At 35.7% G+C, this 13,451-nt stretch overlaps 1 protein-coding gene across 1 annotated transcript; it reads right to left on the bottom strand.

Moving 5' to 3' along the window:
• Positions 1-12,793: 12,793 nt before the first annotated feature.
• LOC138365920 (uncharacterized) lies at positions 12,794-13,207 on the bottom strand. The gene has a single exon (XM_069326633.1). It carries the CDS (start codon positions 13,205-13,207, stop codon positions 12,794-12,796), a length of 414 nt encoding a protein of 137 aa, XP_069182734.1.
• Positions 13,208-13,451: the final 244 nt, after the last annotated feature.

Genomic DNA, 13,451 nt, shown 5'->3' with positions numbered 1-13,451 from the left:
GTTGTTCTGTTATAGCCACTGCCTTCGACACGTACTAAAGACCTTATTAGCAATTTCATGTCAAATTCATATGGTGCAACCATTATGAAAAACACTGTGTGCTCTCATATTTTATATGATCAATTGTTATCCACTTCCCTAGAAAGAAACTTCCAACAGAAAAAGGGTGGTTGTAGACCAGTTGATGGACAGGTTGGTTTGGTGGCTGTTGACCAGTTGATGGACAGGTTGGTTGGGTGGTTGTAGACCAGTTGATGGACAGGTTGGTTGGGTGGTGGTTGAGCAGTTGATGGACAGGTTCTACCATGAAAAAAAAAATTATTTGAAAAAAAGGATAAGACACATACACACATACATTAGTATAAATAAATATCTCTGTAGCTGAGAGAGCCATCTATAATAACCTTTCGATATGATGCGGAGCCTGGCCCGAAGGTGTGGACCTCTTAGCAGGAGTTGAGTAAGACTAACTGCAGTGTTTCCGTCGCCACCTACCATCACTCGCTTATCTTTTTCCCTTCTAGCTCCCCCCCCTTATCCCCCAACTCAGCATTGTTGTATATTGCAGTTGTGACTCAATAATTAGAGAGTCGCTTAGTTGAATGCCGCCATACCATCTTCAAAACTACACTGATGTTACGGACCCGAATCCAGCGTCCGAGCCTGGAGCAGTGACGACCACGCCATCTGTGGGTCAGCTCCCGAAACCCCCTCCAAATGGACGACGACACCTGGTGAGGACGAGGTGCACTGGCCACCAGGGCCAGTTTCCAGTCCTGTTCAGCTCACAACACAGCCGCTGCTGACCTCTGGTGAGGTGGTGCTCAGACAACAACGCCATCTATGGAGTGGATAGGTGGGCGTTTGTGTCTGAGCCTGTAAGTGAGGTGCTTTTGTGTGTCCCAGTTACTGATGACGTGTCTGATTACAGAGTCGACCTGGGACTGCTGTAATGGAAGTTGAGTCAGTCTACCCAAGGCAGCCGTCTCATCACCAAGTGTTTGCTGCAGCAGCTGTGAGTCGCCTCCCGGATGAACACTGTGGTGTTACCCTGCCAGTGAAGTGGCAGTTGAAGGATTGTCGTACCCGGGACTGGCTGGTGGAGACGATGAACCACTGGGGTATTGTGGACAGGAGAGTGATCTTGTGGTATCACACGAGGCTCCTGACTAGGGCACTACCCTAGTATCGCTCGTGGAGTGGCCTGACCAGCGTTGCTGATCCGGAACCTGCCAGCTGTTCTGCTGGACTTGTGGTTGACGGCCTCCACGGCGGTGCCCCCAGTGGAACTGTGTTTTGGCTGGCCTGTGGCCGGGGTAGACTCAGCTTTTCGAAGGATTCGTCGTGAGGCCACGAGAGCACCGAGAACTTGGCATCGAAAGGATCCAGAGTCTTCAGAAGAAGAAGACAGTGTTATAGTGTTTATACCCCCCCCCCCCCCTGTGTAATCGTTTATATACATTTATTGGTGACGGTGATCATTATATTATATTAAGTTTTTGACTTTATTTCCCTTCCCCTTTTAGTTTACTTGCGTTACTGATCACATCCCTTGAAAGCCACTACTGGCTTGGGGCCGGATACCCTTCCTCTAACAACATCAGAGTAAGAACCCAGTTGCGACCCGAGAGGGCCGTAACAACTGGCTATAACTTCATTAAAGTAATCGACATGTATAAGCTCACCTTTACGATGGATGTGATTGATCAGAAGCTTATGTTCATTTTCATAATAAATATATTTTTGTGATAACTGAAGAATCATAATTTTATACAATTGCCATTTTGATATTATAATATATGGTACAAAAGATTTGAAAACCATATTGTCCGACATGTTTTCGTTGTTTTTTGGGAATTACCTGCTGATCTTCCTTAGACTAGTACCACGTAAAGTCCCAGTTCTGACTAAGCACTGTGTCAGCTGAGCCATAAATAAGTATTCGTGGCCGCCGGCCATCCACTGACGGCCAGCCACACACTCTTTGCTGCTTTTCCAAAGAAAAAGTGGTACGAAAAGCTCTCTTCAGAAAGAACTCACGCTGTTTCCTCAGATGGAATTAGAATGTAAGCTTATTCCTCATACAAATATAATATGAGATATTATTTTTTCTCAAAAGTATCAGACACCTGATCTAGATGAAATCCAAAACAATTAAAATATACCTTGTCATTTGAAATCTCGGTTAATTACAAGGTTAGTAATGCCTGTGTGAAAATTGGCCATAACACCAAAGATCCTCATCGAGTTGATTTGGCTTATTACACGCTGGAGAATGGTGGCAAATCTTTTCAAACTCACACTTACTATGAACTTGAACCCCTTTTCCAATCTCTGATGTCTCTTATTTTTTATTTATTTATTTTTTTTTTTGAGGGGGGGGGGGGAGGTATTTACAAAATTCCTTTCTCTAATGAGTTAACTGCTTACCATCAACATTCTCTTATTTATTTTCAACTATTCCTCCCCTTATAATGTTTATATGTCTATTCTTTAGATTCTTTTTCTCTGTTAATGCCTCGACTTGTCGCCTGCCTTGAGTCTTATCTTTTGTCCTTTGTTTTGCGTCTTTTAAGTTCGTTTTATCTCTTTTTGATTTGGTTGTTTTCTCAACAGTTTCAGGCGAAGAAACTTTCTGAGAGGCGATTGCTTTTAAAATGCTGTCATCACCCAATACACTTTCGTACTTAACTTTTAGGTTTTTAAAGAACCACGATTTTTCTGCTTCCATATTAGCCTCGTGTAATAACGCAATCGATTTTAAATTCTTCTTTTCGTTATCGATAGACACTATTTGATTATTATCCTCATTGTTGCTTATAGAATACGTACCATTTATCAGGGTTAATTTACTAATATTGTATAGAATTGGGAAAACGGGTGCTATTTCTATAGCTTCATTTATCATTGGTATGTTCAATATTTCAGATAGCATATCTTGGTGGTTATACATTTCTCTTGAAAAATAAAGGTTTAATTGAATGGAACGTCGAAGAATATTATCGTTTATTACCGTGACAAGATTCTTATAGAACTGGGCGCAGAATATAAATTTGAAGATATGATTTGAAAGTGAAATAAATAATTGCATCATTTCAGATTTGGCCATTTCATTCTTGCAAAACATTTTTCTCATTGAGAGTTTTTCGAATGCTGATCTTAAATACTTATTGCTGCATGTCCCGGCCAAGTAAGCATCGAGCTGAGTAGTGACAGCTTGGATGATTAATGTGAATTTATTCATTTGAGTTTCTTCATATTCTATGGGGTCCACCGAAGTCTCATGATGGTTAATCATCGACAAATGCATTCTTGTCTCACTTAATTCTGAAAGCATTTGTTTGTTTGAATCCTGGAGACTAGCATTTGTCTGTTGAATGGTCAACAGGTTAGAAGTTATTGTTTCATTTTCTTCTTGTAAGGTCTTAACATGTAAATAATTTTGTTGTAAAGCCAGTATTTCATGAATATTATCAGAAGGAAACTTGCGAATCACGTTCAAGATAATGTAATAAAAATGTTTTACATTATTTACATTCAAATCTTGCCTTATTTCCTTCTGGAATAATGTGTATATAATAGTAACGAATGCATAAACTTTTATAACTTCCTCATTCGTCCCTTTATAATTTCTTTCCAGTTCAACAATTCGTTTGGTTATAATTTCTTGAACTAAAACTATTGATGCCACCGCATCTATTAACAATTTAGCAACATAATTAGGTTCATCTAATTGACGTTTTAAATTATCATATTGATTTACATAAGGCATTATTTGATATTTGTGTTTATGTACTGTTTCATCGATAATATTAGTTTTAAATTTTTCTAATATTTGATTAAATAAATTTCTTTCTTCCTCGTTAGTAAAAATATTAAGTAAATCATTATTTTGTAGTTCAATATTATTAATATAATAATTTAAACGGGAAATCCTGTCTTTAATGTCCTTTTCACGTTCTTGGTAAATGTAGTTTTCGCGTTCGGTATTCAACTGACTAATGAACCGATTTATTATTGCTTCAATTTGTGATTTTCTTGTTTCCTTTGATTCATTATCATCATCTAAAGGAAATATGCTTGAAAAACAATGAATTATATCGCTATTCGATAATGAAGGTTTTTTATAAAGTCGCTCTAATGTTTCAATATTATATTTATTTGCTTCATTTATATTCTGTACTAATGTATTATATTCATCATTCTTAGTTTGTTTAGAATTTTCACAAGCTAGTAGTTTTTGTTCGCATTCCTCAAGATAATATTTTTGGGATACTAATAGCTTATTATATTCTTCTTGGTCTGATTGTTTATCATAGTTGCATTTTTGTAGGGCTTGTTGGCATTCCAGAAATTGTCTTTTCTGGTTCTTTATATCGTTGTCACATGTGGTTAATTTTAGTTGGTATTCTTCAAGAGATATTAAATTTGTATTTATTTGCCTATATAATTCTTCTTGTTGTTGACGACTTATAGTTAATTGTTCATGTGCACCTTTTAGTTCCTTTTCGAGTGTAACGTATTTTATACTAGTATTATTTGATTTTATTAAATCGGTTAGTTTTTCTTTTTCATCAGCTAAGTCTTTTATTTGTTTGTCTTTGTCTTCGGAGATATGTTGAATTTGTCTGTCTTTCTCATCTAACATAAATGCATATTTTGTTTCATACTGTTTCTTTTCATCATCGTATTGGATTCTAAGCTTCATTAATTCAGTATTGTTTCGATCTTCTAGATTATTTTTCAATTTATTTTGATTATCTTGAAGAGTTAAATTTTCCTTCTTTAAATTCTCTATTTCATTTTCTTGGTCTCCTAATTTCTCTGTAAACTGCACAATAGTAAGTTCTAAATCTCTCACATTTGTATTTAAATCTGTTATTGTGGCATCTTGATTTCCACATTTAATTTCTAATTCACTTTTTTCATTCTCGCATTCATTACATTTTTTATTCAAAAGCGCTATTGTTTGTTTTTGTTGATTCTGACTCTTAAGAGGATATGTTTCGGTTATTAATTTAATATATCGATCAGAGATAGTAAACAAATGAAGCATTTTATTCAATAATAGAATTATTCTTTTATCATCATCATTCACAACAACAAAATTGTTAATAAGAGTTTTTATGAATATACGTTCTCTCAAACCCGAGGAACCATTGTCTGGGAATGTTATAGTATTCAAGATTATTTTAACAATTTCACTCATTTTTTTTAAATTATTGATTTAATATAATTCTACGATCAGGTGACAAAAATTAAGCAAGAAAAAGAAGGATGAGTGGGGCTTCATTTTCAAACAGGTAAAAGAAATTATTTATTTATTTACCTGATTCTCATAGAAATTGTAGGGGACGATGGATTGAGAGAATTAATTGGAAGAGGAGGAGATTGTGGGTGTGTTGAGTAAGTAGGAGGAGATAGTGGTTTCGGAAAAGGAACTTTTTTGGATGCTCCATTCCCTTATACCCCTTCTCAACATAGAAATTTGTCTCTCCTGTTCTTTAAACATTTTATACAAAACTGACAAATTTTGTTGAATAATATGGTTTTCATATTTCAGCTTATTAATATTCAGCAATAGTTGCTGTTGTGTTCTGGGTCCTGCTAATTTCGGAGGCAATGGGTCCACTGGAACTGTAGCAGCGAAAGTGGATGTTCTGCTTAAGTCTAAAATGACTCCTCTGTTATAGGCACTGCCTGAGACACGTACTAAAGACCTTGACAATTGCATGTCATCAAATTCATATGGTGCAACCATTATGAAAAACAGTATGTGCTCTCTTACTTTATATGATCAATTGTTATCCACTTCCCTAGAAAGAAACTTCCAACAGAAAAAGGGTGGTTGTAGACCAGTTGATGGACAGGTTGGTTGGGTGGTTGTAGACCAGTTGACAGACAAGTTGGTTGATTGGCTTGACCAGTTTGTGGAATGGTTGTTTGCTTCTTCAGTTCCGCCAGAGATTGAGTAGTACTGCAACTACCACTGCTTGTTTGTTCACTTTCACTGTCTAGAAAGTTATATCAAGAGGTAGTATGTAGTGTAGTGTGCTTGGATTGCGACTCTACCACTAATTAATCCATAAACTGTGTTCTGCTGCAGGCTACCTTAGTGACACTTTTATACTACCTTAAAGACAAAAAAAAATATATATATTTTGAAAGGATACACACACACACACATTGGTATAACTAAACTACAACTTTTCCTCATCTGAGATTATATCTGGGGAAAGGAATAATATTTCGTCAATAATTATAAGGTATTTATTATAGGAATAATAAGATTTGAAATTCATATATTTCCAGCCAGGTTGATAGATAGGATACATTATGTTATGCAAATTGTCTAAAATCATCCTTATTACTGTAGGTGTGGACATATTTTTGTATCCAACTCAACTTTCTAGATGTTTTCTAATTTCTTAGAAGAGTCTTGGGTATGAAGTATTATCAATATGGTTTCCCTCAGCACCTTCAGCCGCCAGCACATCTGTACGTTCATTTCCATAAATTCCAACATGTTAGGCTTTGCAGTATTGCTCTCGAATCGTACATATCATATCATTATCACACATCTAAAACATTCTTTACTATGGTATAATTACTTTAATAGTATATTTTATCTCAGCTCTACAAATTGGACATGTGGATATGTTTGATGCACATTTGAAACAAGTGCATATGTGCTTACAAGGTAAAAACATTAACTCTCTCTCATTCTTCATACAAATCTTACACTCAATCTCTCTGTGTCTAATTGTACCTTCTGACTTTGGGAGAGCGGCAACTTGATCAGTTATTCTACCAAATAATGGTTGTGGGTTAGAATCACCAGACATTGGTGGGCTTGGGACAACATCAACTTCAATCAATGTCAATTCATCAACTATTGTAGATTCTACTTGCTGATTGGGGAAAGAAGCCAACTCAGTTCCATCAGACATTGGTTGGCTTGGGACAACATCAACTTCAGCCAATGCCAATTCATCTACTATAGGCTGTATTAAAGTTGTAGATGATTCTACTTGTTGGTTTGTGTCAGAAGCCAACTCATTTCCATCAGACATTGGTGGGCTTGGGACAACATCAATTTCAGCCAATGCCAATTTATTTACTAGACGTTTTCTAACTTCGTCTTCCATGTACTGTAAGACTGCTTCAATAAATGACTCAATGTTAAAGAAAGGTAACCCCTTCTCTTTGAGTTGATTATGATACGTTGTCATCACATAATCTTCCTGGAAACCCATTGAAATAAGGTGCTTAGTTATGTCTAGTTCCTTAATAAGTTTGTGTTGATCTTCATTGATATGGGTTATTGAAGGGTTTGTCTCATAAGGTGGTCTTTCCCCTTGAACCTGAAAAAAAGAATAAAGTTAATGTTACAAATGGCTTTTATAAAGATTATAATAATAGTCAACCTTCATTTCAAGTTACTGTAGCTGACATACCTGATCAATGAATTCTTTTCCTTTCGTCAAGAAGAGGAAGGTACACTCTGGGTACCAGCGAGCATGTTCATCCCAAGGTATATCATCAGTTTCCCAGTTTCGAAGTCCATTCCCACAATGATAACAGCGCACATGATCACTTAAACCACAATAGAAGAATCCAGCTTCTGATAATTCAGTTGGTTTCTGTGTTACACGTTCAGGCCATTTGTTAAAGCTTGCTAGGCGACTTTCAGGTGTTAAGTAGTCTTCTCTCTTGACGATGGTATGCTGGTGAACTCCATTGTCTGTCATAGGACTTAGACCACAGACATCTATTCCTTGTATACAGGACGAATTTTTACTATTTCTCAGTGGAACGGAATAACCCTCGAATTTTTCATTAAATATCAGTGGAAAATTTCCCACTGGTTGGTTTCGAATGAATGGACAATGGGGAAAGTGCCGCTGATGTTCGCCTCTGGGAGTGTCTCCTCTTTCCCAGGCACCAACAATGCCTCGACAAAAGACACAAGCAACGTGGTCATTTGTTCGCAGGTAGTAAAAGCCATCACGAGCCAAATCAGATGGTTCTAACCATTCAAGTGGCCAATCTATGTAGGTATTCAAACGTTCCTTTTCAAACCGTAAACTGTCATATGAATCAAACTTCTTAGAAATAGATCTTTTCACGTTCTGATTAAATGTGCATTCTGGTTTCTCTTTCTTATGTAAAGCAATGATTCTATTTTCATCTTGGTTTACGTTCGTGGCATCAATTTGAAAATGGCACATTGAACATTCTAAAAGATTTGCTTTATGAGTATAATAGAAACCCGCCTTTACATGACTGTTTACACTGAAGTTACATTCCTTAAAAGTCTCCAAACGATTTTTTTCTTCTCTCATTGCTATGAAAACAAAATGTGAGTGTTGTATTAGACTGACAACAAGTAGGTAGCGACAAGTAGGTAGACTGACAAGTAGGTAGTGACTGAGAGAGGTATCTCTCTCTCTCTCTCTTTATATAATACACAATCTCCCTCCCCCCTCCTCCCCCTCCTCCTCCTTCTCCTCCTCCTTTTCCTGTTGACTCATAGACTTAAAATTGGGACTATAGAGTTTATCAGCTGAAATCCTTTACCAAATCCCTTTGTAGTTTTTTGTTCTTTATATCTTTTGTACCTTCTATTATAACATAATGCCCATCCACACACTACTTACTAGCCAGCTCGGACACAAAGGTAGGTATGAATGTTGACCACGGCCCTTGCTATCAATTAACATTCAAATAATATAAACCAATCAAATCCTTCGACCACCATTCATTAAATAAAATAAAACAATATGATTATATAATAATTGAATTTGAGCATATTAATTGGTAAAAAGCTGAAATAATGGTAAGAAAAATATAGGGAACCAAGTGGAAATTCTGTGATAAAAATAGAAATTTTAATTATGGAAATTTTACTACATTTTTTACACAGATTTTTTTCTCAACCTGGGCACCAAAAAAAAAAAAATAATTCACGTCCCAGATAAAAAAAATACTACTACCTAACTACTTATATTACTTATTTTTACTGATGAACACTTTATATATCATGTGTAAATCAATACAAACTCCAGTCTAAAAGATGTCATCCCTACCACAGGTGTTACTAGAAAACATATTTTAATTAATTGTCCCTAGTCCACTTCTCGACAGTAATGAAGACGGTAATTTGTCTCTATAGACTTCTAAAGATGATCAAGACGAAAATGTGTAACTGAGTTGGTTGTTTTCCCAATGCCTTCCACTGTATAATAAAGTTAATGGTAACTAACCACCTAATTCTTCTTCATCATCTTCAAAATTGTCGGTCAATTTTTTTTCAAAAAGAAACTTGCTCCATATTGTTGGAAATTGGGGCCTAATATCTTCCACAGCAATATGTTTTTTTTTCTACTTTTTCATTTAGCCACTGTAGAAAACTTGTCCCCATTTCCTGAAAGTAATGATAATTATTTATTAGTGTTATAAATCCCTTATTTTTCAACCTAATTTTTCAAATAATTAATTTGTTAAGAGGGTCTTTTTATGAAAACAAAGTAGGTAGGTGCTTTACCCATCATACTCACCTTACATCATTGTAAAATATAAATCGAGAACTTGAGCCATTTCTGAATTTCATTTAGTCGTAATTGAGTTAAGTGAATATTATTCTCTAAACTCCAATTTTGCTTGTTTTTTTTCTTGGATAAAAAACAATAAACTGCTTTTTCCCTCAAGGCTCTAAGTATTACATACCATCTTGTTTTTACTTTTATCATTCCAATTGTTTCTTCATTCTCATTTAGAAAATAAAAAACTTCACCTTCTTTATAAAGATCACTTCGCACCTGTAAAAATAATTTAATAATATAGTTTCATAAAAAAAATTGTATTGAAAAATGTGACAATATAAATTGACATTTCCTTGTACAATAGACTCTTTGTTTGCCTACCTTATTCTGGTGTTTCACTACATCTTTAGCTTCAATTATTGAATAGGCAGGAGATGTAAAGCCTAATGCCGTAAACAGGTTGAGTGTGTAGTGTGGAGGTAATGCAAGAAGGCTAGTCTCTTCATATTCGTTGTACAATGGAGTAAAACAGATAACGTTGAGTTGATGCTTATCCAAGTGACTGAGGTTAACAATATGTTGGTTGCCAGGTTGAAGAAGCTCACACACAGCTGTACATTTAGTATAGTGTAAGATACTATATACCAAATGTCGATTCATAATATCCATATTATTCAATGTATCCCACAGTGATCTGGCCACAACCTTAGCAACAACATAACGTTCTCCATCATACCGCTCAATGTCTTCCCTTTCTCCAATTAACATATGAACACTTTTACTCCCAGTAATTAAAAAGAATTTACCATTAATATATCTGCCACTGAAATGAGCTGATTAACCATTCACTTTAGTCATACAAACTACTTTAGAAGTAGTAGTACTGGGATCTTCTAAGCAATATTGTTTCCATAGATCATTTGTTTCCGATTGTTTATCATCCTCATCACCAATACCACCAGTAAATTTTTTATTGGCAAAGATCACTAAATCAAACTGTCCCTTAAACTCCAAGAGTGTTACACCACGAGGAACATTTTTTCGAACTTCCGGATCATTGTTGTAGATTGTGTCATCAGGACCATAGCAGTTGACCTTTATGTCATGAAGAATAGCAGGATCGTCTTCAGGGGATAGGATTCCATGTGGGACATTTGCACTTATTCTTTTTATCTTCTTTTTTTCTTTCAATGTTTTTAAAAGATTTTCATACCTACAAACAAAAGAAAAAAAAATAAGAAGTAATAATTTGTTGGGGTATGGATATTATAAAAATATATACATGATATATATTATTAACATATTATAATAATGATACTTACAATTCCGAAGACTTAAAACTGTTTTCAGCATAACAAATCATCTTCTGAAATGATGCTCCAAATGTATCTGGAAGTTTTTCTTTCATCTTTTTTTGGTATATGTTATCAAGGGTCATCATTAACATATTTATAGAAAGTGGTGAATCCATAGTTGTTGTATATGTCAACAATTAAATAATACTAAATAGTTATCACTATGGACATATGCATGCAGCATCAGACCACTTAACACTGAGGTAATAATACTGGGCATAACGCTTTTATATACTTGAAGGCGATTTAACTATGCTTTATGGGAAGACGCATTCGGGCCTGCACATCCCTGCATCATACCACACCTCACCCCTCCCCCTCCTCCTCCTCCTCCTACTCCTCAAGTCAGAATTGAAAAGATAGATATAAAAGAATTCAACTGTCAGTTACAACCCTAGTCCTGTGCTGTATCTAGTGAGTCCACTTTGATAATATCATGTAGGGTCTTGTTTGGTCTTATTTATATAGCAGGCCCAATACGACGTTCTGGCTACTTAAATCTCTAATTATTAGTCCTGCATCACCTTATACTATAAAAATGTTGATTGATCAGTTAAGTTACATATGCCTTAACATATTTTTTTTTTTATATTCACAGATTTGAAATAGATCACCATTATGACTGATATTAACGAGACAACAACAAATTTTGAAAATAATAAGACTCTGAGTGAACCCAACTCTACAGGCAAAGCAATGAACCCCAATGAAATATGGGAAGCTGAATCTGTAAAGATTGAACCCAACCCTACTAACCCCAATGAAATATGGGAAATTGAATCTGTAAAGATTATGTTAATAAAACTTGAAGAAATACTACTAAAGTGGGGAATAAAATATGAATTATTCATGAGACAAAATAATGGAGTCAAGGTTGAAAATACCTATCAAGTGATTTTGATGTCGAAGGCCTCATCACAGGAAAAAATTGAAATAAACCATATTAAAGTAGTATTTCAAGATGATGAATTGGTTTTGTTTAATGGGTGTGATGACAACTTAAGTTACCACCTGAAAAAACACAAATATGTTGTGTGTGAGTATACCCTCATCCAATTAACCGTAGTTTTTTTTAAATATGAAGAAAAATTACCCACTACTTTGTACATACGAATTTTTAAAGATGAATGGGCATCCAGCCCAGCGTGGGATAATCGGGTGAAGTAACTTTACACACAAAATTTAATGATTATTTCCTCGGCTCCAAATAGATGTTTTCCTCCTCCCCAACTTCAATGGAAGAATCACTTGATATATCAATGAGATAGCTTAAATATCATGTCTCCAAAAAGCTATAAATGTCTCCTGTCCCCCCTCCCCTCTATTTGGAGGAGGTGGGTGCAAGGCGTCGTCCTCATTCACTCCAAACCCACCTTCACGTATCTAGACAGTCTTCACAATACCAACATATGACAACTTGTACTAACACTCACCGGAACTAGTGCCAGCCATACTGACATTATCATCTTACTTTTTAATTATACATCTGTTCCCATTCTGGGCTCACTTTTTATTTAGTGAAAAATTACAGTGAAATTAAAAGGTGCCCCCATTCCCCTACCTATGTACACTAGAATAATAAAGGCAAAATTAAAAAAAAAATAAAGCAATATATTTTTTAATTCATACACACTTATTTAGTGAAAATTACAGTGGAATTAAAAATGAAATGAGGCAGCCTTCAACTGTTCAAAAGTTTTTTTTTTTAAATCAGCAATCTCCTGCCAGAGGTTTGTATTCTTCTTCTTCAGGTCGGTGATGTACCCACGTTAGTCACTATGTCAGTCACTGTGCGGGAGGTTTGAATAACATTGGCTCTTTGGTCCCATTATAAATTAATATGACTTCCAAGTCGTTGCACATATCAATTCCTCAAAAGAAAGGCAGGTTGTTTCAGCCTTCCAACTCTTTAATTTCATTTTTTAAATCATCAATCTCCTGCTTGAGGTCGGTGTAGTTCTGTTTCAGGTAGGTGATTATTTTTAACAACTCTTGCTCTATCATCTTCAATAGTGTGTCGTTCTGATTGATGTCGGTGTTGTTCTGCTTGATGTCGGTGTTGTTCTGCTTGATGTTGGTGATTATTTTGCTGATTAACTGTAACAACTCTTGATCTGTCTTCAAAAATATTGTCTCGTTCTGCTTGATGATGTCGGTGTTGTTCTGCTTGAGGTTGGTGTTGTTCAGCTTGATGTCGTTGATTATTTGTAACAACTCTTTCTCTATCTTCAATATTAGTTTCTCCTCTTCCTCTTCCCAGCATAGTTTCAAGGTTTTTTTCAGCATAGCTTGTGTCCTATTCTCCATCCTGGGGTTCATCTGAGGAGAGAGCATCTCGGACAACTTTTTCTTTGGAAGAGCAGCGAAGCTGGCCGTCAGTGGATGTAATATAAGAGTGAGAGTGGTCGGCGGCAACGAATATTTATATATGGCTCAACTGACACAGTACTGCTCCGGGCAACCAGCTATTACATTACTCGGTGGACTTCGCCGCCATGAGTTTGATCCCACGGTTTTCAACACTTTATCTAAAATATCACTTTTAAAAATG

The sequence above is a fragment of the Procambarus clarkii genome, chromosome 18 (assembly GCF_040958095.1).
Source record: "Procambarus clarkii isolate CNS0578487 chromosome 18, FALCON_Pclarkii_2.0, whole genome shotgun sequence".
NCBI classification, from domain to species: Eukaryota; Metazoa; Arthropoda; class Malacostraca; order Decapoda; family Cambaridae; genus Procambarus; species Procambarus clarkii.
The sequence above is the reverse complement of the archived record's forward strand: the minus strand, read 5'-3'. Positions and strand labels throughout refer to the sequence as shown.